The sequence below is a fragment of the Lepidothrix coronata genome, unplaced genomic scaffold (genome assembly GCF_001604755.1).
Source record: "Lepidothrix coronata isolate B3197 unplaced genomic scaffold, Lepidothrix_coronata-1.0 Scaffold213, whole genome shotgun sequence".
Lineage (NCBI taxonomy): Eukaryota > Metazoa > Chordata > Aves > Passeriformes > Pipridae > Lepidothrix > Lepidothrix coronata.
In genome coordinates, this window is record NW_016690393.1 from 853,701 (window position 1) to 881,501 (window position 27,801).

At 47.2% G+C, this 27,801-nt stretch overlaps 1 protein-coding gene across 1 annotated transcript in view; it reads left to right on the forward strand.

Moving 5' to 3' along the window:
- Window positions 1-27,801, forward strand: part of TANC2 (tetratricopeptide repeat, ankyrin repeat and coiled-coil containing 2) — a 91,288-nt gene that overhangs the window by 28,518 nt on the left and 34,969 nt on the right. The window contains exons 5-8 of the mRNA XM_017833332.1: window positions 132-265; window positions 11,608-11,839; window positions 14,765-14,931; window positions 16,948-17,555. Coding sequence (XP_017688821.1) covers window positions 132-265; window positions 11,608-11,839; window positions 14,765-14,931; window positions 16,948-17,555 — 1,141 coding nt within the window. The remainder of the gene's footprint in view (window positions 1-131; window positions 266-11,607; window positions 11,840-14,764; window positions 14,932-16,947; window positions 17,556-27,801) is intronic.

Sequence of the window (27,801 nt, forward strand, 5' to 3'; positions counted from 1 at the left end):
TCCCCGAAATCCTAACCCAGAGTATTTGTGGGAGTTATTTTAACTTCCATGCTTAGGAGCTGCCTGGTCTGTAATAAAGCTGTCAGTGCTTGTCCTGTGGCAATTCCTAACCTCTTTTTTTCCTCGGGCAGATGTGGATGCCAACCGGGAGCTGCCCCTGACCCAGCCACCTTCTGCTCACCCGTCCATCACCAGCGGGAGCTGCCCGGGCACCCCCGAGATGCGCCGGCGCCAGGAGGAGGCCATGAGGAGATTGGCCTCACAGGTATGGAAAACATCCTTCTCTGGGCTCTCTGGGGCCTTGGGAAAACGTCAGTTGGAGTGGAAGTCCTGTGACTCACCTCACTCCGGAAAACGCACGCACTCAAACGGCTCCCGGGGAGCCTCCACAGAGAACCTCTGGGAGGAGTTTTATTGCCCAGGAAAGTTGTTTCTCTGAGGTGAAATTCAAATTCAGACTGCATCAAATACACACTCCCCTGCTACTCTGAGGGTTTGTCTTTCCCAGCCATCCTGCTATCTCCTTACAGATGTTAGGATGTGACATGGTTATTACTGGAATAATTGTGGTTTTTCTTTAGCAGTGAGAACAAAATTGCCCAGAGTTTGAGCAGTGTTTTGTTGGAAAGGGTATGGTGGGGGGAGGCCCAGGCTGAGTGTTGCTGCTGTGTGTGCACTTGGGTATTTTTTGGGAAATCCTCCCAAGCAGCTCAGAGCCCTTGGAGCAGTACACAACTCACTTGCTGCTCTGGCAGGAGTGCATTGTATGGAACATATGGAACACTGTCACTTGTGTACGTGAGATTTACAGCTTGAGTTTTATTGTATTACTGAGGTTTAACCCTAATTCTGTGGTGGTGGGAAGGTGCCATTCTATTCCTTTGAAATCTGAGGAGTTTGCTCTCTCTCCTCCTACCCCTTTGGGGGGGATGGGAGCAGTTAATGCTTTCCTCTGCCTGCTCCTGCTTTGGAGAGGAAAATAACAAGCAAAGTCTTTGTTTTAAATTATTACCAGAACGTGTTTTGCTTGGCTTTTTGTGCCAGATACTGTCTTGTCCTGTCTGCTTTCGTGCTGACCCAGATGGCCAGGCAGGGAGAGTGTGGTGGCTGCATAAATAAATACTAAGGCTCGATCCTCTCCTCTTCCACGTGGAGTTCTTGAAAGGAATGCGATGCCCAGGTCTGGTTTTGTTCAGAACACATTAGTCATCGTATTCCTTGCAAATCTGAAGCATTGCAGACTCCCAGAAAGGGCAATAAAATGTGCTGTCTCTGCTTAAAATACCTCATCTATCTCAGCTTTCTTCCCCTGAGTGCTTAAGTCATCCTGCTGGGTACGTAACTGAGAAATGGATGCAGTTTTAGCTTCAGTTTCCTCCTGGAAAAGGTAAAGGGAGATGGCTCTTTCAAACATTCTGTCACATCCATGGCATAGATCACTCACTGAAGCTTTTTGGCATCTCTGATCACTGGAGAAAAGAGCAAGAAACAATCCTTACAGCCAACATTAAACCAGAAATAGGTTGTTTTACCTTGGCTGCAGGCTCCTTTAGGAAAGGGTTTTAAAGCCCTGCTCATCCCTCGGCCAGAATTTTTTTTTCAGAATAAATCTGTGTGTTGGTGACAGAACACAACAGCTGAGGGTGGGAGATGTCCTGCCCCTCGTGCCTGCAGCAGGATTACATCCTGGGAGTAAGATTGTTCATCTCCCAGGAAGTCTCCACTGCTGTAAGTGTAGATTCCAGAAATAACTGTCACCGGCTCCCAGACATGAGGCCTTGATGAAGGGATCAGTGCCAAGGCTGATGAGTTGACCTTAGAGCTCTTGGAATCCCTTCTTCTGCTCAAATTGCTGACGCAGCACATGGAACTTCCGAAAATTCCATCGTGTTCAGCAAACAATTCCTGGGATGAGTCAGAGCGGCGGCGCTTGATTCAGCATTCGGAGACCTTGGGCCGATTCCCAGCGTTGCTGTTAGCCTTGCTGGGATCCTTGGAGACCAGCATCTCCTCTGCCTGCCTCCCTTTCCCTGGCTGTTAAAGGCAAAGTGATCCCTGCAGATGATGGTCCTTGGATGCCTGGTGCTGGAGGAAACATGGAACCGGGTGACAGTGGTTGATTATTTGGGAAGAGCAGGTGTCTTCTTGCAGCACTTGCTGGCTGAAGACATGCACTGAAATAAAGCACGTGGTTAAACCCCCAATCAGAGCTTCATTTCCTGTCACAAAGGGAAATAATTCTGAAAGTACAAGAATTTTTTTTTTATTCTGTTTTTTTGTCAATAATTTGGTTTTATTGCGTCAGAGCCTTTTCCAGAAGGGCCGTACGGCACGCTCCAGACCGAGAGTTTGATGGATTACCAAGCCTCAGGAAGAAAAATAAAGGCAAATAAAATGGTTAAGGATGTTTGTCAGATTGATAGCTGGGAGTTGTGTGCACAGTGCGCTCGTAGTAACCTCCTGAGTAGCACAACTCGGCATCACCACCGAGGAATCCTTGCTGTCAACAGTGGATAAATTGATTTGCTTGGAAGGAGCCGTGCCGTGTGATGTCCTCCTGGATAAAACAAACACTCCCTGTTCCTCCCCAGCTGTGGGGCTTGAAGCCTCTGAGTGACACTGGGGGGAAAAAGGATTACTGACCTGGCAACAGAATTGAAAATCCATTAAAATAACAGCGTGGAGCCCTTTGTTCTGCCTGCAATCACCTCGTTCAGAAAGCCCATCACACGTGTCTGACTCGCCTTTGAGAGACCAGGACAATTCTGAGGCTTTGAAGATGCTGAACCCTCACCAGAGCAAAACCACTGAATGGCTGGGAGACAACAGTAAAAACAGTTAAAATAATTCAGCTGCTTAAACTGAGTGTCTGGTGCCACATTCTCCAGCAAGGGGCAGTTTAGGAAGACCTTTATGTACATAAGCTAAAGGCTTTCCAAAACAACAAAGAAGAGAAGGGGAAAAAAGGAGTGGAATGTCCTTGGATGCAGGAAGAAGGGAGAGAAGAGCAGCACATTGCTGTGTCAGTAGCTGTGGAACAAAGAAGGAATTGTTGATGGCCTCCTTAAACAGCTTCTGTTCAGCTGGCTGAAGGAAAAAGAGCCCAAAGAAGTGAAGGACCCGTTGGTCAGTCTGGTTGGAAAAGCATTTCTTGGACATGTGTGTTTTATAGTTGTATTAAGACTGGGAGTCAGAACTGAAGTAGGGAAGGAAGTGTTGACGGTGATGGACAACCACAATTGTCAGGAATGTTTTTGGAGACAGATGAGCCATCTGTGAGGAGCTGGATGAAGCTGTGTGCAGATGTTCCAGCTCTGTGAGCGCTGAGCAGAGCGGGATGTTCTCAGGTTGGGCCGAGGTTGTCGTGCTGGAGAAATGCAGATCGTTACGAAAGCAGATTAATAATATACAAACAGTCTTAGGTAATGCTTGGCTCAGGCTCCAGAATGCTGGTGGGAAGCTCGGCGTCCTCTCACCCACTCCCTTCCCTCTGAAAATGTCACTTATCCCAAAATTCAGAAGTTGTGTGTCTGTGATGACAGAAATGAAAGGTGAACAGTTGCTTCTCCTCCTCTGGATTATTCAGGGTTGTACTTTTCTGCCTGGTTTTCGTGCAGTGAGTTCTTGGGGGGCAAAGGTTGCATTTGTCTCTTAATGTCAGAGATGAACAAATCATTAATTTTAGAAATAAGTAACTGCAGATGACCAAGCAGGAGCTCCACTCGGTCCTGCCGTGCTGGAAAAGAGCACTGTTGTGTTGTAGTCTCAGGGGGCAGTTTGAAGTCATCCATGACTAAAAAAGAGAGATTTAGATTAGGTATTGGGAAGAAATCCTTCCGTGTGAGGGTGGGGAGGCCCTGGCACAGGATGCTCAGAGAAGCTGTGGCTGTCCCTGGATCCCTGGAAGTGTCCAAGGCCAGGTTGGACAGGGCTTGGAGCAGCCTGGGCTGGTGGAAGGTGTCCCTGCCCATGGCAGGGGGTGGCACTGGATGGGCTTTGAGGTCCCTTCCAACCCAAACCAGTCTGGGATTCTGTGATTTCTAGTTCAGTCTTCATCAGCAAACTAATGGAGAAGAAAAATGCTTAGAAATGAAGCAATTTAGAAAACCAGGTGTGATTTTTGGCTTTAAAAACCATGCCACGAAAACTGTATCCACCTGCAGTAGGAGTTTGTGATGTTGTCCTCACCAGTGGGTCCTAGGGGAGAAAAACATCAAAACCAGAGGGCAGAGTTCCCTCCCAGAGCCTGGTGATCAGCTCTTGAGGTTCCTCATATCTCCATCCCTCTCTTTGGCCAGAAGTGGAACCTTTTGCCACCAACCACAGTATGAGGGGTTGGATACAAAGAAAAGGATTTTCAGTAGCTTTTCCTGAAATAATGAGGGAAAACAAGGAGTTTAAAATGGAGACTGCTCCATTTGCAATCATTTCTTTTCCCAACAGCCCATCTTCTGCAGATTTTGAAAGTGGGGTGATCTTACCTGTGGAGATTAGTGGAGAACATAGTGGAAGTACAACACTGCCTTTGTATAATTCACCTGAAGTATCACCCCAGTCTGCTCTGGCCATCCTGTTCCAGCTCCTAATGCTCATTTTGGATATGGTTTGAGTTGGAAGGGGCCTTCAAGATCTTCTAGTAATGATCAGTTTAGAGACAGTATTTCTAAAAGGGAAAATTCCAAGTCTTGCTGTCACCCCAGAGTCAGCTCAAGGTTGGGCTTGGCATTGTATTCAGGGCTGGCATTTAGACAGGGATAAGGCAACGTGCCAGGAAACTTGAGGCATCAGGATGTAAATGCCTTGCCTCCCATTTCCTTGCAAGGAAAGTGGCCACGTTAGTAGCTGCTTAGCAGAGCTCTGTGAATTAATTTCCTAATTTTAAAGGTAACATTAATCCTCTTGTTGGGAACTGAGCTGGCACAATCCTCTTTTTCCCCTTCACTCCTTGGCTTCTCCTGCCTCTGAGCAGCAGCTGAGGCAGTGGCTGCTGGTGGGCATCCCACCAGTTGTGGGGGTGTGGATCAGCCCCAGCAGTCAGCAGTGGACTTAGGAGCAGTCCTTGCTGGGCAGGTATCCGTGCCTTTTCCTCCATCCCATCTCAGGAGGGACTTCTACCATAACATGGAGCAGAGAGATTTTCAGGGCAGGAGGACCAGAGCAGTTGTCTCATGGGAAACTCTCAGAAATCATGAATAAAACTGCTCACATTGCAACACCCAGCTCGACACCTGCAGATAAAACAGAAGCATTCCTGGCAAAACTGCCTGGTTGGTCTTTTGTGGCAAAATCTCTGTGTGTGTTATGGTGATAAGTTTGCAGGGTTGCTGAGTTTATGCCAGGTCTGCCCTCGACACTGAGCAGGCTGCCAGGTTTCCTGCAGTGCCAATGGGTCAAGCTGGACGTGGCTCCTTCAGTGCCATAGGTGGGTACCAGCTTTTCCTGGTGAGCTCCCCATGTTGCAGCTGGATGCGGAGCTTTGTGTGACCAAAAACCCGTCTCCTGCTGCTCAGTGTGACCAAAAACCCACCTACTGCTGTTTCAGTGCTTCTGAACATATGGCCTGACACCACAGAATCACTGTGAGGTGAAAGCAGAAAAAAAAAGGTTGTGAATGCAAACATGGAGGTTTCTAAACCAAAGGCAGCACTCCAGAGCTCTCCCTTGTTGTGCTGTGTTTTTTCAACCTTTTTACTGTTTAATCCTTTATCTGTTAAAATTCTTCTGATTTCACTTCTTCTGGCCAGGGAACCATCACCAGGTCACCACGTGGCTGTCCTGCAGTGCCACCTTTCTGTCTCCAAGTGATCCTGGGCAGTGTGTGACTTGGGCTGCAGCGTGACCTTGGAATTACGGAATTGTTTAGGTTGGAAAAGACCCTTGAAGATCATTAAGTTCAACCATTCCCCCAGCATTGCCAAGGCCACCACTAACCTATGTCCCAAAGTGCCACATCCACGCAGCCTTTAAATCCCTCCAGGGATGGGGACTTAACCTTGCTTGTCCAGAGCTGGTCCTTCACCTCAGAGAGATGAGGATGAGAGGCTTTCCCACAGCTCCAGGCTGTGCTGAAAAATGCTGACCCACAAAGAGGTGTCCTGGGTGACCTTTGCCTTTCAGCAAGAGGCACCAGCACCGTTCAGAGCTCCAATAGCCCAAAGTGAGATGAGTTCAGCTCAAAGGGAGAAGCCTGAACTGTGTCCTCTCCAGTTACAGTCGCACTCCCCATTTCCCCTGAAGGTTTATCCTTTACTCACCGAGGGTTTTTAATGGATTGGCTGCCCAGTTTTAACAAACCCATTGAACAGCTCTATTCTTTGGCTTTCTGGATGCTGTGTGGTGGCTCGTGGTAGCAGCACTTAAACAAATGGACCTGAAAGCCCAGCTCTGCTGCACTAATGGGTCCTACCCCATGCAGAGCAGCTGGTGGAGGAGCTGCACATCCACTGCATTAGTGCATTTGGCTGATGCTGAGCATGGCTGGTGGCTCCAGAGGCTCTTCTCCCCATCCTCCAAGCCATAACCAGAGCATCACTGTCGTTGCTGCAGGCCTATAAAAAGAAAGGGAGTGCTCCTGCCTTAGCTGGAGGCGCAGGGATTCATTCCTGCTGAGCCTCCATGCCCTGCAGCACTGATGAGTTTCCCAGGGCATTTCCCAGCACACTCAGCTATGTAAAAGTAATGAGCATTCCCAATAAACTGGGTCACCACGTGCCACATACTGGGTCACAGTCATGTGCAGTGGATAAAATACAGCAGTGCTGGTGGCTGTTTCCATTATCACAGCCAGGGTTGGGGCTGGCACGTGGCATTGTGGCAGGTCAGAGCGTTCACTGCAGTTATTGGAAGCTATTTTGTGTGGGTCAAAAGAAGATAAATCTCGTTAGGTGCAGAGATATGGTTAAAATACAGTGTGGAAGCCCTTTAAGAGCCCTGGAGGGAGGAGGCTGTTGGAGGAGCTCAGGGGTCTGAGGTTCTGCCAAGGGGGGTTGGTAGAACCTTGCAGAAGAAAGCCAAGACAAACCATGGCAGAGGTGTGATGGCAAAGGAATGCTGCCTAAATGGAGGAGATTCTTTTTCACAAATAGTGCTGGAGAACTGCTTAAAGTTGGCCTGTCCTAATAATTAAAAATAACTTATTTCCCTTGAGCCGTCTCCAACCCCTTTGATGTTCCCTCTGTCCTTCAGCCTTTCCCCTGTTACTGTCATCTCCTGCCTCTCCTGCCATGTCATTTCCTCTCCTCTCTTTTGTCTTTTCCTTCTTCACAGTTCACTCCCTTCTCACCTTCTGTACTTTACAGCTTGTGCACATTCTCTTTTGTGCCTCGTTTTTCCCTCTCCTTTGCCCTCTCCAACCTCTTCCCCCTGCTGTGTTCATGCAGCTCTTCTCTTCCACCAGCATTTTCATTATCCTTGGAGCAGCTGTTTTGCTTTTAACATCCTTCTTCCAGCAACTGTTTTCCTAATTCCTGACCCACGTGAGGATATTTTCCTTTTTTCCCCCAGAGTTCATGGAATCCTTCCCTATCTGTCCAGGTGGAATCAAGAGCTTGGCCTTGGAGCTCTGGAGCATGGTTTGCATGACCATGGGCCAGAAAAGGATTTTGGTGTGGGGAGAAGAGCTGCAGGAAGGTGTGGGGCATCTGTGTGTCAGGATGGGACACTGTGGCCAAGTCCTGAATCCAAGAAAGGGGTGGGTGAAGGAGGGAACCTGAATGGAACGAGGGCAGGAAGGGTGGTGACAGCAGGAAGGTGAAGGTTACACGAGGCTGGATGAAATGGGAAGTGGTTGTGGCAGAAGGGGGAGAGTAGGATGGCTGGTGTTGAAAGGGTTGGGAGAAGACAATCCTGAAGAACCTACTGGGTTTAACACCTGGAGGGAATATAAATAATGTCTTAATAATTCTGCTTTGGCAGTTAAGATGAAGTTTGTGTAATCCGAGTAAACGAATGTTTTGGGGCTCCCTGACCCCACTTCAGGGGGGGATGGGGTCGTGTTGGCCATGGTCTGTTTGAGGCAGTGCTCTGCCATCCCCATCTGGTGTTTCTCAAGCCCTGTAACACGTAATTAATGTTTAAAAAAAATGAGCTACCAAAAAAACACATGATAAATGTGCTGCTTTGGTGTGCAGCCAGCTGGACTCTCCACGTCAGTTTAGGGGAGGAGGTGATCACTGGAAGTAAAATACTCATCATACAAGTGTGAATTATTTTGCAGATCCTTTTCAAGCAAGAAAGGAACTGATACAAGTTTGTAACTTTGGGCATTTGATATTTAATATAGGAACCATAACACTTTGGTTTCTCAGCATGCAGTCACTCAGCTTGTCAAAACTGTGTTCTCAGCCCTTAAAAATTACATGAACAGGTACTTTGAACACTCCTCTTGATCTAGGTGTTAGTTTCCCATCCTTTGTAATCCACTTCTTGCTTTAGGGTTGCTTATAGGCCTTGCCTACTTAACGTTCACCATCCAGTGATTTAAATTGAATCAGACTTTAAAGCAAGGAATTTTTCAGCTTCCAGCTTTGTAAACATCATTTGACAAACCTGATAGCTGAAATGAAGGTTTAAAAGTTTTGAAAGTCTTAATTTAGTGTTTATAGTGTTTAGTGCAATGGGATGACAGAGTTCAAATTGAAACTACGGGTAGAAAAATTATGTCTCAAATTGTATCAGACACAAATAAATGTTTGCTGATGGCAACATCCCTACCTTTGGAACCACATGGTGTTCCCTGGTGATTTCATTTACTGTAATACAGTTTCTAGATGAAATTACATGTTTAATTCAAGGATTTTTTTTATGATAAGGGATGGCTGGAACTTGTTCAAGCAAGTTATTTACGGCAAGGTTATTAGATCTGTTGAAAGTGAAGCTTTTATTGAAGAGAGCACACCTTTTCCAATGAAAAGTTCATTTCCAGGCTATGCAAGTTCTTTTTTTTTTTTTGTTCTTTGGATGTAGTTTTTGGCTTACCCAGTCAAGCAAAAGGAGGAGAGACCAAAACCACCTCAGAATCATGATTAGCACAGAGACCAAAACCACCTCAGAATCATGATTAGCACAGAGAGTGGTTGTTTCAGATGCTGAGCGAGGTCTGGACATGGTCTCCTTTATATTAGAAGAGAATCCTAAGCAGTGGAGCTGGTAATGAATCCATCCCTCTTCCTGGAACCCAGAGCAATTAATAAAGTTAATAATTAATAAGGTGAAATAATTGGAAAGGGACCTTCCCCAGAGCATTAGTGGGAGTATTAAAGGAATTCACCAAATACAGGGGAGAAGGAAGAGGGTTTGAACCAGTTTGGGGTGAGCCCCATCAACACCAACCTCCATCCTAGAGGCTTTTCCATTCAGTTCTGACATCAACCTGGTCTCATTCCCAAGGGTGGAACAGGACTTGGGAAGTTTTACAGGGTGAGAAAAGCGTTTCCCACCCAACTCTGTAAGTGAGGAGCCCAATTCCCAGCCCAATTCCCGGTGCCAGGCTCCACATGCAGCACCAGCTTTTGGCAGCCTCTCTGTGATTCGAAGATAAAGAAAATGTCACGGGGAATAAATAACATCAAGATGAAGTTCTGGCACAAGTTGTGTTTCTGAGAACATCAGAATACCTCTCCTTTGGTTGCTTTCCCAAAATCTTCCTTGTTTTACTGGTTTAGCTTCAGATCCACCCATTAAGCATTGCATTTATCCTGCTGGTTAAGGCCCAGTAAATCCAGCACAAGGATCACGAATCATGGAATTGTTGAGATTTGAAAAGGCCTCTAAGACAGTCAAATTCAACCATGATTTACATGAAGAGCATTAAATTGATTGGGTTGTCACTGTATGTGTGTGCCAAAATCTGGTGGTGATCCTTGATAAGTATCATGTGTGTCCCTTTTTCCATGACATAACTCTTCAGATTCCTAGAAGAAGTTAATTGACCTCTCATTGAAAGAGACTTTATTTTTGTGTCTATACACCTATTGTGTAGGAAATCAGAGTAATTTGGTTTCTGTTACTGGAACCTGATATCAAGGAATGGCTGTTAAAAGAACTTTATTCTGTGAAATGCACAAGTTGCAATCCCCAGATAAATAGGATTGTTGAAAAGAAATCACTGCCTTTATTATTACTTTACCCAGTGCTATTCTCTAGGGGAATTAATTATATTTTAACTGGCTGGTAGGAAGAATTCTGTAAGGAATTTGGAGGTATCCATTAAAGCTTAAACACATGTATTAGGGCTTGATACTTGAAATAACAGCCCAGCTTTCTCATCTCTCCACGTGTCACACCTCGTTTTGACTGGGAAAGGAAATTACTGGTGGTAATTTCAGGTTGAAAATTAAAAGCCAGTGCTGAGCCAGCAGTGCGTGGGGACCCCACAGCCTGATGTTTTCATTCCTTGATACCATCCTTGACCACCCTGGAGCCTGCTGTGGTCCAAGGGCTGGGTGTGGCAGGTGGAGAGCCAGAAAGCCTTCATCATGTCCAAAGCCTCGGGCATGTTTCATCTGAGCTCCCACGAGCTCCAGAGAGGCCACAGCATCTCCTGTGCGCCGTGTCCTCAGTCATCTTGTCCTTCCCAAGTTCAAAAATGCGATTTATTTGGCAATATTCTGTGCTAAGGTGCTCCAGGGCAGTGGTGCTTTCAGGATAGAACTGCTCCCACCTGCCTCGCCGGGATATTTTTGGATAGTCAGTGACATTTGAAAGGAAAACCGAGTGAATGGGAGCTGGAGAAAAGCTTTGTGCCCTGGCAGAGCCTCATCCCAAATGGGATGTGCTTGAGGCTGGAGCCAGCCAGGGAGCAGGAGGAGCTGGAGAGGTGCCAGAGCAGCTTCTCGAGGGATTTACAAGCAGAGAGGGATTTTTGAGGGCCTTTTTTATATTGCAGAAGAAAACAGGAAAGTTGGCAGCTTGGCCTGAGCCGATATCACTGGTTTTCTGCTTATTTTAATAAGTGGGCAGAATGTAGCGGGTTCTAGCAGAGTTTGCTGAGCTGGAAAAATCAAGGAAAAGGTGGGAAAAGAGGAAATTTTCCTTTTTTTTTTTTTTTTCAATTGAATAGATTTTTTTGAATGAAGAGCAGGATCGCAGTGGCTGAGTAATGTACAGTGAGCCTGACATTCCCCCCCACCACCTCCGGATCACGGGAATCTGTCGTTCCCAGGCACTGCCTCGCTGTGATGGACTCAGTGAGCGCTCTCAGAGAGCTTGACACATGAAAAACAGCAAATAAAAAATAAGTTCAAGGAAACAATCACAAGTTATTAGCGGCACCGAGTCCTTAAACAGAGCTCGGAGCACAATCCAAGCTCAGCGCGGCACTTCGGAGCCGTCAGCCGCTGTCACCGTCCATCTCCACGAGCAGCCACAGCTTAATTTCATTTACTCCTCAAGTGGCAGGCCCAGTCATTTCTCAGGATCAGCGCCTGTTTTTCCCGACTGATTCGTCTGGATCCTTGTCACGGGTCGTTAACACTCGCTGCTCCTAAAGACTCCACCTGCCGGAGTGGATCAGAGTCGCTGAGGGGGAAGCGCCGCCGCCACCGACACGGTTTGTTTGTTTGTTCTTTCCTACCAAGACACGATTTGTTTGTTCTTTTCTCGCTGCAGGTCGTGGCCTATCACTACTGCCAGGCCGACAACGCCTACACCTGCCTGGTGCCCGAGTTCGTGCACAACGTGGCCGCCCTGCTGTGCCGCTCCCCGCAGTTCGTGGCCTACCGGGAGCAGCTGCTGCGCGAGCCCCACCTGCAGAGCCTGCTCAGCCTGCGCTCCTGCGTCCAGGACCCCATGGCCTCCTTCCGCAGGGGCGTCCTGGAGCCCCTGGAGAACCTGCACAAAGGTATGGTGGCGGTGGTGGTGGGGGTGTTGATCGCCCCGAGCTCCCACAGGCCTTGTGTTTTCGTGTCGTTCTGAAGCGCCGCGGGGTCGCGTCAGGGCGGTGAAATGAAGCGGTGGATTGATCCCGCTGCGACGCTCTGAGAGCTGCAGGGAGGAGGTGGGATCTGAAGAACCGGAGAACTTTGGTTGGAAGCAACATTAAAGACCACCTCGTTGCACCCCCCTGCCACGGGCAGGGACACCTTCCACTGTCCCAAGTTGCTCCAAGCCCTGTCCAACCTGGCCTTGGACACTCGCAGGGATGGGGCAGCCACAGCTTCTCTGGGCGCCTGTGCCAGGGCCTCCCCACCCTCACAGGGAAGGATTTCTTCCCAATATCCCATCTAACCCTGCCCTCTGGCAGTGGGAAGACATTTCCCCTTGTCCTGTCCCTCCAGACCCTTGTCTAAAGTCCCTCTCTGGCTCTCTTAGGTACTGAAAGGCTGCTACAAGGTCACCCAGAGCTAAACCCTAACCCAGAACCCAGTGGTCCCTTCCAACCTGACCCATTCATTCTGTGTGATTCTGTGATTGTGCTTGATGAGAAGCCAGGGGTTAACCAGCCCTCTTCTCCTCACGTGCAGGGCTGTGGAAGAAGCACTTGCCTTTCCCTTTTCTTGCCTCCTTCCATGTCCCAAACCTGCCCTCACGGTTCTGAAGGTGAAAACAAGCAACAATTTCCATGCACACTGGTGGTTACAGCAACATGTTCTGATTTAGTTGTGTAGGGGTGACTTTTTTCCCTTTCCCTGCCACTCTTTAGTGGGCTTCAGAGAATTTGAAGCTTTCACCAAAGGGCTGATACCATAAAAGTCGATAGACACCCTCTGTAAAGCTTCTGGGGGAACTGGTGACAAGCCTTATCCTGATTACAGAGCTTTTTCTAATGCAGCATTGATTTTGTCTTCTTTTCTTTCTTCCCTCTGCAAGTTATAAGTAATTCATTGTGACAATTGCTAAATTTAAGATCTTTGCTGGTTGCCATGAAAACTGTCAGAGCCTTGCAGAGTTCAGGACTCTGTTGTCCTGCAGAATGATGTTTATCACTGTGGCTGTGCTGCATCTTGGCTGCAAAAATACTTCAGATAATTTTGTTACCACCCTCCACTCCACAGTGGAATAGATGCAGATTCCAGCATGGAATAGTTGCAGCTTCTACCAGATTCAAAACCCTGATGTTCAGATCAGCTCCTCAAAACTGTGCCCAAGCTCTGAGCAGCAGCAGCTGGGTCTAACCCACCTGGATCTCCAGCAGGCACAAGGCACACGTAGAGCCCGCACAGCACGACAGCACTTGGTTTTCCTGGCATGGAGAAATGTCACTGTGGGAGGAGCGTGGCTGCTCTTGCCTACCAACACTCCTGGCAAAAAAGAACAAAGGAAAAAAAAGATACATTTAAGGAACCGCTGCTCTAAAGGAAAATAATTCCTGGTTGTTACAGCAGCTCCTTGGGAGGTACTTGAATTCCAGCCCTTGAATTCAGAGCTTTGCAGAGGATGTTAATTTTTTTTTTTTTTTTGCCAGGCAGGTTGACCCCCAGCTGGTCCTAAATTCTGAAAAATTTTATATAAAACCTTATTTTCTTTCCTTTTGGGCTCTGCACTCAACACAGCTCCAGTGGAGCAGGACTCCCATCTTTCAACCTTGCTGGTCCGGAGTGCTGGCAAGTTCATTTGCACCAAGTGTTCTCCAGCAAGATGAACAGTGTCTGGAAATTGGTTTTAAGATATATAACATTTAAGACTCTGTAAATATATCAGCACTTCTTTTACAAGGTGCTGTTGAAGCTTTAATGCTACTGGGACGAAATTATTGCGCAGCTGCTAATGGTGAGCGTCACCGAGAAAGATTCATGTTTCTCAAATATATATGTAAATATATATTTTTAATGACAAGGAAGCTAAATAATACATAGGAGAACAAAGTTCTGATTCTTCCCCCACTCCCTGCTTTCTCCTCTCTCCCTCAGGCTTTATGAGGAACATGAGATGTGGGTATAAAACTCAGGCACTGCATTCACTCCGAGATTTCAGAGAGGCATAAAGCGAATTTTCTAGTGTACCCAAAAATCTTGCTGAGAAGTTAACTGAGAAAGCATCTAGGGTTGTCTTAATGCAAAATATGTGTTCTTCATAGGGATATTTACAGTATATTAGGAAATAAGTGCAGCTTGTTGACGTAAGGCAGGGACAGCAGCACCGAAGGCGAGGTGTTTGCGCACGTCTGTTCTCCTGGAACACCCCAGGGGCCACGGGCTCCGTCATCGATGAACACTCTGTGCTGGGCTTTCACAGCAAATTTCCTGATGCAATTGAAAGCCAAAGAGAAAAACTCACCTCCTGTTGGGAATAGTGAGCTCTGTGACAGCAGGATTTATCCGTTGCACCGACAGCAGACTCAGACATCCCGTTTGCCACCTGGTTTGGAGTTTGTTAGGCAAGGTTACCTTGGAGAAGATGCCACCTGAGCTTAAGATACAAGTCCAGAAGTATCTGTATCATCAGTTGTAAGGCCACACCCAGCTCTCGGTGTCTGATGTGGAAACACTGACTGCACTCTTTGCACCACCTGGGTACTGTATCCTCCAGCAGCCAAAAAATCCTGTTTAAAACGTCCACGATTTGCTTTTTGTAGGATTTTCAAGGCCATATTGGACCTGGTGTAGTGTTAGGTGTCCCTACCCACGGCAGGGGGGTGGAACAAGATGACCTGGAAAGGTCCCTTCCAATATGCAATTAATGTATCATGAAAAAGGTGCTGCTGTTGTGATTTTTTTTCTTCTTCAGCAATATCTGGTGATGCTTTCAAACACTGTGATGACTTAGCAGTACATTATGGTCATGTGTCTGTAGCCTTTCCAGTAAATGCCTTTTTTCTTTCTTTCAGAGAGGAAGATCCCTGATGAAGATTTCATTATACTAATTGATGGTTTAAACGAGGCTGAATTTCACAAGCCAGATTATGGAGACACCATAGTATCATTCCTGAGCAAAATGATTGGAAAATTTCCTTCCTGGCTGAAGCTGATAGTGACAGTCAGGACAAGTCTACAGGTATGATGAGACCCAAAACAGTGATAAATTGTGTCACTGTCATGATGGGCTTAGGTAAAGAGGGATGTCTGGATTTGCTCAAGACCCTTGATTTCACTTTATCCTTTTGGTTTCTTAATTTTTGGATTTACATCCATGTCCCCAGATTCATTCTGCAGCCTTGGATGGGTCTAATCCAGCATTGCTTTTTCACGTCAATAAATGTTCATCAGCAAATGGTTGAGATCATTTTGTGACACAGCTCACATGCCAACAGGCTCTAACTCACTGAACCATTAGGAGGGCAGGCCCTGATGTCTGTCAGCTTGTGCAGCTCGAGAACATCCTCTGTTCCATGTGGAAGAGCAGAGGAATACAGATTTCATCCCCTGAGTGTGATCATTTCAGTCTGGAGGAGTCAGTGCAGGCCAAGACATTATTCAGCTCAGAAGGACTGTGGTGAGCAGGTGCTGAAGCTCTAAGCTGAGTGTTGTTTGGGTTATTCTTCAGTGGTTTTGTTTTAGTTTGCAGCCGGGCAGGTTTTTACCTTCAGCCTGTTCATCGTGACTCTTTTGGCAGAAGGATCAAGCTGAACTTAGTTTGTTGGCTCAACTGCTCATCTGAACAGAGGGAGCTGGGAAGCAAGCACGGTGACCCAGCTGGGGCAGATCTGCTCTTTCGAGGTTTCTCAACAGAGCTGCTTGATTTGCACCATCACTGATGGGAACATTCCCACCGAGCATCTGAGCCTGGAGCCCAGAGGAGGCAGAGTCAGCAGGATGGGACACACATTTGGGAGCCAGCTCTGCAGCTGGCCTGGCTGCTCCAGGCAGAAAGGCCTGTCTGCAGCTCTCTGGTTCTCATTTTTTCATTATTAGCCATTTCTTCATTAGCACAGAGCTGTGGAGTTCATTTTTAACGAGCTCCATTAAGCAGTTTCACTGAGATTTGCTAATATTTACTGAGATCTGCAGATTGATTCACTGTGGCCTTCCTGGCAGGGAGCTGAGTCTGGTTCCAGCCCCAGCAGGGCAGCCAGACCCTGCACACTGTCCTTGTCACTGGGAATGGCAGCTGCTTCCCCAGACCCAGGAGAGCACAGGATATCTGTGCAGATATGCTCCCCAAGATCCAGGAGAGCACAGGTCTCTCTGCTGGACTATCTGCTCCCCAAGATCCAGGAGAGCACAGGATATCTGCTGTCTGGAGTCTGTTTTTTGCTCAGTAACACAGTAGATTAAATATCATTTGAAAGAAATCTTTTTTTTGTAATTGTAAGCAAATTGCATCCTGCTGGCTTGAATTCCTCATTTAATTAGGGTTTTTGCAGGCCTGTGTTCTTCACTGCTGCTTTTCTTCGCCCTGTGCTCTCCTTCTTTATTTTCTTGGAGAGCTGATGGCTTCTCCGGAGTCTGCCTTGGCTTCTTCGGGTCTGTTGCATCATTTCTTTTCTCCTCACAGTGGCTGAGAGCCCGTGAGGGGCTTTGGAAAAGCCTTTGATGATCTTTGGTTTGTTTGAGGAAGCATCATCAATGAGTTCAGCCAGTGACCATTCCCTGGGCACAGCAGCCCTCAGCAGACAGACGTGGTCACTTTGCACTGGGAAATACTAATTGTTATCTATCCTGGTGTTTCCATGCACCCGTGGATGTGGGATGCAGGAGGATGCTCCCAGGGATGTTCTTCAGCTTCAGCAAGTTTTATTGTGGCCTCAGAACTGTCGTCTGGCTGTCCATTCCCTCTGACTTGATCCGTGGTTGGGAATAACAGGGGCACTGCACTGTGTGGATTTGCCAGCCCTTTCCATGGATGTGGTGTTAGGAAATATCCTTCATTTTAATTTCAGTCATGTTTCACACACAACCTACTTGATTATAGATGAGTCTGAGGTCCTGAGGGCACAAACTGCCAGTCGTGTGCTTGCCCTGATGGAAGGTCTTAAAGGAGTCTCAGAGGTGCCATTGTAATAGAAATTAAATGTGCTTAATGAATAAGAAACGCAGCATGAGTGTCTTTTTTTCTTTTCTTTCTTTGTAGGAAATAATTAAGCTGTTGCCCTTCCACAGAATATTTTTGGATAGACTGGAAGAGAACGAAGCCATCGACCAGGACCTGCAGGCTTACATCCTGCACCGGATCCACAGCAGCTCGGAGATCCAGAACAACATCTCGCTCAACGGCAAAATGGACAACACCACGTTCGGCAAACTCAGCTCTCACCTCAAGACCTTGAGCCAGGGGTCCTACCTGTACCTGAAACTCACTTTTGATCTCATAGAGAAAGGATACCTGGTGCTAAAAAGCTCCAGCTACAAGGTGGTGCCCGTGTCCCTGTCCGAGGTGTACCTGCTGCAGTGCAATATGAAGTTCCCAACACAGTCTTCCTTTGACCGGGTCATGCCCCTCTTGAATGTGGCAGTGGCTTCTCTGCACCCATTAACAGATGAACATATTTTTCAGGCCATTAATGCAGGTAACATTGAGGGCACTTTGGAGTGGGAGGACTTTCAGCAGAGGATGGAGAACCTTTCTATGTTTCTTATCAAACGTAGAGATATGACGCGAATGTTTGTTCATCCCTCTTTCCGAGAATGGCTTATTTGGAGAGAAGAAGGTGAAAAGACCAAGTTTCTTTGTGATCCTAGGTAAGCAAACGCTCTGAGAAATCAGAGCTGACACAGGTGTTCATCTCACACTGTCACCTGAATCATTTCATTCCCCGAGGTTGCGCGTGGTTCGCTTACCTGACTTTGCGGTTCTCGAGATCTGTAAAGATCACCCGAGATCTTTGTGTTGTTCAGTGGAAAGAAATAAGCCCCCCTGGGCACACAGCTGACCTGGCAAACCCAACAGTCATCTTCAGAATGAGATGAGCTGTTCCTCAGAAGGCCCCTGGTGAACTCCCTCAGGTGTCACCAGGGCCAGGCTGCTCCTGCCAGCTCAGTCTGGAGAAGGGGAATCATCCTCCCTTTCTCCAAAGATATCCAAACCACATGAAGTGGAGGATAAGGAGATGAAAGATGAGTATGTGGATATGTCTTTTGCAGTTGCCTTCTTTTTCAAGTTGTGTTCCTCGTGGTCCTACTGAATGTCTATTTGAAAACAAAATAAGGAGCAGGATTGGGCTGTAGTGATTTTGGCGTGTAAATGCATCTGTAATCTCTGTCCTGACAGCAGCTGAATTCCTGGCTTAGCTCTCAGGGAACAGAATTTAATCACAGTTGGATTTATATTCCCTAAACCCAATGATCATTATTAACAGCATTATCTTTGTTTCTGCTGAAGAGTGGAAACAGACTCTGACTGTAACTTTATCCCCACAAGCTTTGCTCTGTTTTGTCCACCCATTTCTTAAAATATGATTATAAAAATCAGGGAAACACTGGGATTCAAGGCTGTGTCAGTGCCTCTCCCAGACCTGATGGTCCCTCTGAAGACAGTCTGATGGTATTTGCTGGAACTGGGTAGCATCTGGCTGATCAAAGCAGCTGTGGCTGTTAGTGGTGTCAGAGTAATTTACCTCTTCAAATTTTGAGGTAAACAGGCTGCAGCAGAAAAACACTAAATAGCTCCTCCCAATGGGCATCTTCGTGGTTTTAGTAGGTTCTGACAATATTCCTGTCGAGTGAGCCCTTTGTAAAGCATCTCACAGCAGCAGGTGCCTTTAGATCAGTCAGTGAGTTGTTTAATACCCTTCCTCGGAGTCATTAAGTGCTTGTCACCACGTGATGCTGTTCCACCCTGTTTGCAGTGTCTGTGCAGTGCTTACACCCGTGGAGCTGAGAGCTTTCTGCCTCCCAGTCACTCCCTCCTGGTGCTACTGGTGTTGTCTGGCCTGGCTGTAAGAGCTTGTTGTCAGCTGGGTGAGGGGACAGCCTGGCAACTACCACTGATCACACAGCACCTGCCAGAATGGTCCCTAAGGAGAGAAACTGGGAGAAATCGCTGCTTTCCATTGTTACCATGAACATAGAATCAAGGTGCAGGATGCTTCCCTGGTGGCTGAGGCTCCCCACGGGTTTTGGGTGCTGTGGGTGGTACCCGTGGGTGCAGCCAGGTAACGTGGGGATTGTGGTTCTCTGAGTCCAGGAACTCTCTTCATCCTCACAGCAGTGGGAAAGGGCACTCTCAGAACACCAGACTCAGAAAGGAACTCAAATGTGCAGCATTTTAGGTGGTTTCGCACTGAAACCAAGCGTCCAACCACATGTGATTTTATTGGGAAGGCACAAATCCACCCTATCCACTCAACAAGTCACCAGATAGTTCTCTGCTCAGCAGAGGTGGTTTTGCTCTGAAACCAAGTATGCAGCCACGTGTGATTTTAGCACAAAGGCATAAATCTGCCTGTTTTCACTCGACAAGTCACCAGATGAATTTCTGCTCAGCGTTCCAGTTTGGTGCTGCCTTTCCTGAGCGTCACAAACACGTCGCACTGCCCTCAAGACCATTCCGGGGATTTTCAGGCATTACTTTTCATCCTATATGTGCCATTATTGTGAGAAATGAATGGTGACTGTAAAGCTTATGGGGACCACTGTGCAAGCAGGGAATCCCTGCAGAGCTGACCCAACTTGCCTCCTTCCCGCTGGCAAAAAGAAGTTGCAGCGCATCAACAGGCTCCCGAGCACGAGCCCGTGTGTAATGAAGGATTAATAAATATCTGTGATGTATAATGTGTGCTAATTGCATTGTGCTCTGATGGTGGCTAATGAAACAGGATACAATTCAGTGATTAATCGAGAGGGGCCCCTGAGATTCAGCTCCAGCACTCCTCAAAATCCTCCTGTCCAGCTGATCCCGAGACTCTGAGCTCAGAGCACGGGAACCCTGAGCGACAATCAAGATAAGTGGTGATTTTTCCTTTTTATTTCTCCGGAGAGAAGCGGAGCTGGACACTGACAGAGCTCACAGCAGTAGCCTGTGAAAATTGGCCTGTGTCTGGTTTGTTCACAGCCAGCTTGATTTCTTGGGAATTGAGAAGACGTGACAACTGTCCGGAGCGCTGCCGGGGTTGGTCGTACAGCGTGGAGCTGTTTGCCCTTGCCATGTCAACACATGAAGAGTCAGGTTGCTGAGCTGATGTTTTTCCCCACGAGAAGAGCTGTGAAGTGAAATGTGGGTTTGTGAAGCTGCTTTTAATTGACTGACCCTGACAGAGTGTCCAGGTGTGAGGCCCTTACGAAGGAAATTGGGATAATGGGCCTCGTGTCCCTGGAACTGCAGCTGGGATAATCTTCCTTGTTTCATTAGTGAGAGCGAGCTCTCGTGTTGTCAGAAGCAGGCAAAAGGGGGGAGGGAGGAGGAGGAGCACGATGTCCAGGAATTATCCCATTTTTCCACACTTGTAAGATAAACAGCAGATCTCCATCCTCTGGGTTTTTGGTTGACCCTCTTCTTTGAACCCTCACCGTGCCCTTGCTGTCCAAAGCAAAGCCTAATTGGCTCTGAAGGGGAATTCTCTCTGCCAACCCCCCTCAGCCCCCTTTGTTGTTTAACACAGGACACCAAGGAGGCTTTGTCAGAGCATTTAACCAGCATTGCAGTAACGACCTCCCCAGCCTGTCAGGGCAGCACCGTGAACCAAACGGCTTCCTTGACAAATAACATAAAACATTTTAGGGAAAGACCCAATCCTTTGTGACTGGTGCACCAAGAAAATGGTTCTGATTGCACGTTCCCTTTCACACTTGTGTTTCTTAACCTAAATTCTGCTCTAGTGTTGTGCTGCTGTGCAAATTTAATCAGAAACTTCCATGCAATTATTTCCCATGCTTTTACAGTACTAATAAAATGTTTTATCCCTGTGCTGCTGCTGAAGGGACTGTGAGGGAGGCAGAAGTGAAGTGATCTGCCCTGGCAAGGCAGTAGGAGAGCTGTAGTCAGATATGGACCCCAAAAGTGAAATTACTTTATCCGGATTTAAGTATCAACATCTGAGTTACTTGTCTAGACGTGCTTTATAGTCAGAGGAGAGAAATTAGAGTGATTCATTTCATCCTGAGCTAACAGGCTACAGCAGGTCAGAGCAGGAATGCCTGGGAAGCATCTCCAGCTGATTTATGAGGGATCTCGGGGTGATGGGCTCCCCAGGAGATGTCTCCAGTTTTGACAAATAAAGCTGGAGGAGATGAATCTCTCCAGCCTGCTCAACACACAGGGGTTTGAGGTAGATTCACAGATTTTCTTTCCTTGCACAGGAATGCTAAGGAAGGAAAAAGATGCTTCAGGAAGATACTCTCAGTGCTGTTGCCTGTGAGCTTCTCAATTTGGGCTTTTGCATCTCAGGGTAGCCATGGAGCACCCAGTGCTGTGTGTGCTGGTGGTGGTGGCTGAGGAAACAGGCTCTTAGTGCCGCTTGGGCATGTCCCAGCATCCATGGGATCACAGCAGAATGAAGCATTTTAGATCTTCCCCTCGAGTGCTTCACCCCTGGCACGGTGAAGCCAAGCCTCACCTAATTTTAGGTGTTTGCCATCCCCACGTCTGTTCTTCAGGTGTGTGCTCTGGTCTCCTTTAATCCTCGAAGCAATTCATCCAGCCTGTTTTAGCTGTGACTGGGATGAGCTGAACCTCATTACCTGTTCCCCTCTGCTGCCTGGAGGACAGTCCCTGGACTCCAGGTCCACCTGGATATGGACACGCTGCTCTGGGGAGGTGGCCTGTGCCAGGCTGGAACTCGGAGGAGATGGGAAGCTGCAGAGGTGGTGCCTTCAGAGGAGGTTTGCTGTTCTTTTACATGGTAAAGGCTCTGCTCTGCTTCTGGCTCCTTGCACCTCCTCTGGGTTTACCATCTGATGGGCACAGCAGCTCGTATTTTACCTTCCATAAGGAGAGCGAGAGGACGGGAGCCACCAACACGACAGTGGAGAGTCTCCAGGTGGAGAACTTCAGGAATATTCTGCTACCCACAGGACATTTTCACTGCATGGAGGTGCCAGGCTGTTCTCATGGATCCTACAGATGAGGTGTTATTCTGGAACCCCAAAACTCTGTGTCTGGGTTTCCAGAAGAGCTGAGTGCTCAGGTGTGGAGATACCCAGCAGGCTTTTGGGCATCTCTCAAAATCAGGGTGTTGGTGCCTCGTTCAGCGTTGACACCACTGGGCTGTTGCAGCTGTGAGAGCCAAGCGTGGAAATCCTGTCTGAGGAATCAATTCTCTGCAGTAAATATTCTCTTCAGTGCACCAAGACTTTATCAGGCAGCTCCTGCTCATGGAATTTTGTAGAAAAAAATCTAAAACTCAGGAATACATCACCAAAAAATTAACCAGAGAGAAGTACTGGTGGCTGGATGGTTGAGGGCATCTCCTCACCTCTTCCCTCCTTTTCTGCATCCACAATCTGTCCCTGAAAGCCCAAATCAAGGCACCCTGAAGGGATTAACAAGCAGAAGGATGCAGCTCTCCTCCACCACTCAAGTTACCATGGTTTCTGCCAGAGCTGTCTTTTAGTACAATACTCTCTAGGTATTTTGCATTTTCCTTTTTCTCTCAGGAGCACGTTGCAAGTGGAGACTTTTCCTACACAAAATTAATGTTTTTATGTATTACCCAGCGAAATGATAGAGTGAAGGAATTAGAGGAAAATCAGGGATTTTTGTTTAGTTTTGGTGGAATGATTGATCTGATTGACAAATCATAACCCTCAGTCTAAAGATAATTAATTTAGAAAGTTCGGAGGAAAAGAAGTTTGTGAAAATGGTATTTATAACAATTCAGGAATACAACAAACAGCTTTAAATGGGGGGGCTGGGTCCTTACATTATACATCAGCTCCTTAAAAATCACCCCCAGTTCAGTCCTCCATGTGGAGCTCACTTGGGCATTATGGTGCATGGATTAGTTGATTTTATTCCTCTTTTGTATTGTAAGATGCTGAAAAGCTCTTAAAATACACTCAGCTTGATTGTCAGCTGAGATGATCAGGTGTTCACCAAAACCCAGGGTATGTCTTAAGTGTTTTCTCTGCATCCACACGGGATGGGTTTCGCTCGGCGAAGCAACAGCACTGTTTGAATTCAAGGTGAGGCAGAATAATGGGGTTGGGATTTATTTGAATTCCTTATTTACTTAGGCAGAAAATTAAAAATAATGCAGTGCCCCTCAGCACCCTGTGGGGCTGGAGTGGGATGATCAGGTTTTCCAGAGCAGTTGGCAGCAACCCCACCTCTGGAGGTGCAGCAGGGAGTGAGCCCCACCGCTGCCCTCAGAATTTATTCAGCATTGCTTTTCCCTGGGAATCACCTCCCTTAATGGCTTTTTCATGGCTCCAGAGTGCCAGTCTTGTAGCTCTGCACGTGTTGGAGCTCACACTGGGCTGAGTGTCCCCACAGGCATCAGCACAGCCAGGAGGGACGTGATGTTATTCGTTGTTTTGCCGTCCCCAGCCGTGGGCTGGATGTCACATGTCACCAAATTACATGAGCTCAGGTTGTTCCTTGCCCACCCTGCTGTCTGGTCTGCACTTGTGCAAGGCCTGTGCTGAGTTAGTGCAAATAATTACCAAATCACCACGGGATCTGGTTGTTTAAGAACATTTCCACTGCTCTGATTTTGGCAGAAGTGTGGAGTGTGGTGGAAGTGGTGGCTGAGCTGCCATTTGGGGCAGGGCTTCCTCTGCACCCACAGCGTGACAGGACAACGTTTACTCTTTTAATTTACCCCCCAGGCAGACCATAGTGAGAGCCATATTTTTGACTTACAAAGAAGAATCCATCATCATGTCCTCCAGTTAATTGGAGGGGCAAACCCAATCTGTTCATCAAGCAGTAGAGACCTCACAGAGTGCTGACTCTGAGAATACAACTTTTAGGCTTCCCATATGTCTTCCAGAATAAACTTTTCTGATTCCATGACTTGGAACCCAGTACATTTTGATATGTTAAAGGAATGGGCAATAGCTAAACAAAGTGAATGTAGGAAACCTGTTGTGTGCAAGTGTCCACATCACCAGCATCTCTAGATGTTATAGAGTCATAGGATGGTTTGGGTTGGAAGGGACCAGTCCGACCCCCTGCCATGGGCAGGGACACCTTCCACCAGCCCAGGTTGCTCCAAGCCCCATCCAGCCTGGCCTTGGACACTTCCAGGGATCCAGGGGCAGCCACAGCTTCTCTGGGCAACCTGTGCCAGGGCCTCCCCACCCTCACAGGGAGGAATTTCTTCCCAATATCTAATCTAAACCTACTCTCTGTCAGTTTGAAGCCATTCCCCCTTGTCCTGTCCCTCCAGGCCCTTGTCCAAAGTCCCTGACCAGGCCTCTTGGAGCCCCTTTCTAATCTCATACGGAAAATCAGAGCTTAAAAATAAATTATTAAAGCCATTGGCAGCAAGTTGGGCAGCTGGGACAGGGACTTAGCAGGACAGGGAAGTGACTTAGCTGCAGGTTTTCCCCTGAACTGTGGTCAGAGCTGCAGCTGCAGCATCAGTTGGAAGAGGAGAAATGGGAGACAGATTATAAATGATGACAGATGAGATGGAGAGCAGATGTGATCACTGCTACCATAAAGGACATCAGGAGAGCTGCTCATTTTAACTGGCTCATTAGACATGCAACCTCAGCACTGGGATGCAGAAGGGTTTGAATATATTTAGTGTCTTGAGTTACTGTCCTCATAAAATCTGTTCTTTTTCTTCTGGACCATAAACTTCTGTATTCTGGGCCATTTTCACATCTAAATGGAAGAAAATATTCAGGGAATAATCCATCCTGTGGCACTGAGAAGAGAGGAGCAGAGTTAATTGGAGGTGTTATCAGTGCTGATCAAAGAAAGAAATGTGACTTAATTTCTTCCTGTTATTTCATTCCACAAATCTCAAGACCCGCTTTCAGAGCAAAGGCATCTTTCAGCAGTGCAGGACAGAGTAGTCCTGATTTGTTCCATCTGCTTCTTACATGGTCATTGACTCCTGGTCAAAGCACTTCCAAATCCCATTCCCTGTTCTTCTTTGATTTCATATATTTTAAATTGTGTCAGACTGAACGAGAACAGAAAATGTATCACCGCTGGTCTTTTGAGATCTGCTCTCTCTGTTAACTGTGGAGTCACTGGAGACTTTCCTGAAAGATGTTGTTATTCATTTTACCCATCCAACATATTTATTAAATATGCCAGGAGTCTTTTCACACTGCTCTTGGACAAGGTTCCTTTTCTCTGAATATAAAGTAATCTTTTCCTGGCAACCAGCAGATTTCAGAAAAGCCTCATGAACTGAACAGAGACACGGGAATTGCGTCTTTGCTCTCAGGATCTGCTTTTTTAAATCTCATTAAGTCAGGGCCTGTAAGCCTTTGGAAATGCTTTTTTTTCCCCTCTCCTTTATCCTTCCTTTTTTGTTCTGTATGTTTAAATCATTGTAAGTATCTTTTGTTGCCTTAAATCGGAGTGGTACCATCAGAGCTGTCTGTTTTTCCTCTTTGCTGCTTCTCCTGGCAGTTCTGGCACTGCTGCCGTTGTTTCACGGAGTGTAGAGGTTCTCCAGGATCAGCTCCTGAGATGGGTGCAGCTCTGTGATCCTGGATAAACTCCAGACAAACTCTTTCCCTGTGATAAGCCAAGTATGTAACATCATCTGATAAAACACGGGCACAGCATGGTTAGTGCCCACGGGATTTTTAATAGACAGCTATTGCTATTCCAGCTTGGAAAGTTTCTGGAATAAACTTTCTGCCTGAGTGATATGGCTGTGGGTGCTGTTCATGCCATGTCAGAGGGGTAGGGAGCTTTCCAGCTCCTTCAAAATTAGGAGTCATTAAGCACAAATCAGAGAATCTTTCAGGATGGGAAAGCCCTTTAAGATCATCAAGTCCAGTCATTAACCCAGCGCTGTCAAGGCCACCCATGTCCCCAAGTGCCACATCCACACATGTTCTAAAGCCTCTCCCAGCCCTGGAGATAGCAGTAACTGCTGGTTGTTCCTCTCCTGGCTGTTCCACACTCATTCCATCAACCTCCTGTGCCCAGCTGGGGCCAAGGACGTGGTGCCAGGCAGCACTGACTGCCTTGGGAGCTTGGATTTCCTGAGCACATCCCTCTGGATGTGAATGGGATTGTAATTATGTTGGTTTTACTGGAGTTCAGTCACACCCTGGCAGTGAAGAACCATCCAGTGAGCCTGTTGATGTTGTGAGATGTCAGGTGCTTTTAAGCCCTTCATTGCCAAGATGCTCTTACTTAAATTAAAACTGCTCGTAAGGATGAGCCAGCTACCATTAAGTGATTGCATTTCTGCTCTTCCTGATATCCAGCCTAACCCTCCCCGACACAGCTCCAGCCTTCCCTTGGGTCCTGTCTCTGTTCTGTCACTTGGGTACAAGTCTGACCCGTGTGTTTGTTGATGTACAGATAGAGCCTTATCATCTGTACTATAAAAAAATAGACTTAGATCATCATTTATTTCCCCCTTTAGCCTGGAAATGTCTCGTTTATTGCCCACAGTGATGGATTTCTAGTGTATGATTGAGGCCATGAGATGTTCCTCTGGGTTGGTGATGATGTTGTGAATGTGTTATGGTGAAGAAAGCAGCAGCAGCCCAGCTGGCTTGGGATCCTTGTCCCTCTCACCAGGAAATGTGTCTGCAGTTCCTACAGCAGCTGGAATTGGTAGCACAGCACTGCTGTGTCCTCAGTGACTTCTGGGCAGGGTGATGGTGTTTGAGCAGATACTCCACAGCTTCTCTCTCTGCAATGAGATCTGACCCAGGGGACAGGAAAGTTTTTCTTGGCTTTGAACTTGGCTGTCCCAGTTAGCTCAGCAAATTAAACCAGTGTTTGATTCCTTAGGAAGGAATATCACGTGCTGAAGAGCATTCCCTGGTTCGTTGGGATTTTCTTTTAAAATGTTAATTCCTTCCAAGTTAATTTGCAGTTACAGCATCAGGGGGGAGCTGCGTTACAAAAATCAACTTTGGTGATTAACTGATCCTTCCAGAGGAGCTCGTGGAGCTGAGCTTGGCCTTTTCTGCAGCCAGGACAGACATCTGGACATCCTTCTGCAAGGGAAGAGGCTCCAGGCTTTGTCAGAGCACACACGAGTCTCTGCACTGGAGTTAAAACATTGCACTCTGCAGAGCTGAATAGAATATGAATACACGGCTTTTGGAAGACCAGATTTGCTGGGCACAGTGTCAAATCTCTTGCTTTTGGAATGTTTTCGTGGGATTAGCTGGAAGAAGGGAGATATGGGTGTAAATCAGGGAATTTGGTGGGTTCAGAAGTGAACAGGACTGATTCTCATTTGGTTTTTTGCCTGTGTTTTACTCCAGTGCTGCAGCACCTTAATGCTGGAGTAATTTTACACCCTTTAATCTCTTTTATTAGTGACACCTTGTCCCCTTCCATCTGTGTCACAAGGGACAGTGTCATTTTAGGGATGTGCTTGAGGTACCAACTCCCTGTGTCCCCCTGCTCTGTGTGTGCCTCAGATTTGGGTGGATAAGGGAGCAGATGTGTAGGGAACACATCCAGCATCTATTTATAGGAGCACGGAGTGACAGGGGGACAAGGGGGAATGGCTTCAAGCTGACAGAGAGTAGGTTTAGATGGGATATTGGGAAGAAATGCTTCCCTGTGAGGGTGGGGAGGCCCTGGCACGGGTTGTCCAGAGAAGCTGTGGCTGCCCCTGGATCCCTGGAAGTGTCCAAGGCCAGGTTGGATGGGGCTTGGAGCAACCTGGGCTGGTGGAAGGTGTCCCTGCCCATGGCAGGGGGTGGCACTGGATGAGATTTAAAGTCCCTTCCAACCCAAACCATTCCATGATTCTGTGATCTTCCCCTGTGCCCATGTGCAGCTTTCACTTATATTTACATTCCTTAGAGCTGCTGGAGGTGTGCACTGGGCTGTGCTTTGTAGGGGGGTGGAAGGATTAAGACTCATCTTTCTGTCTTTTTT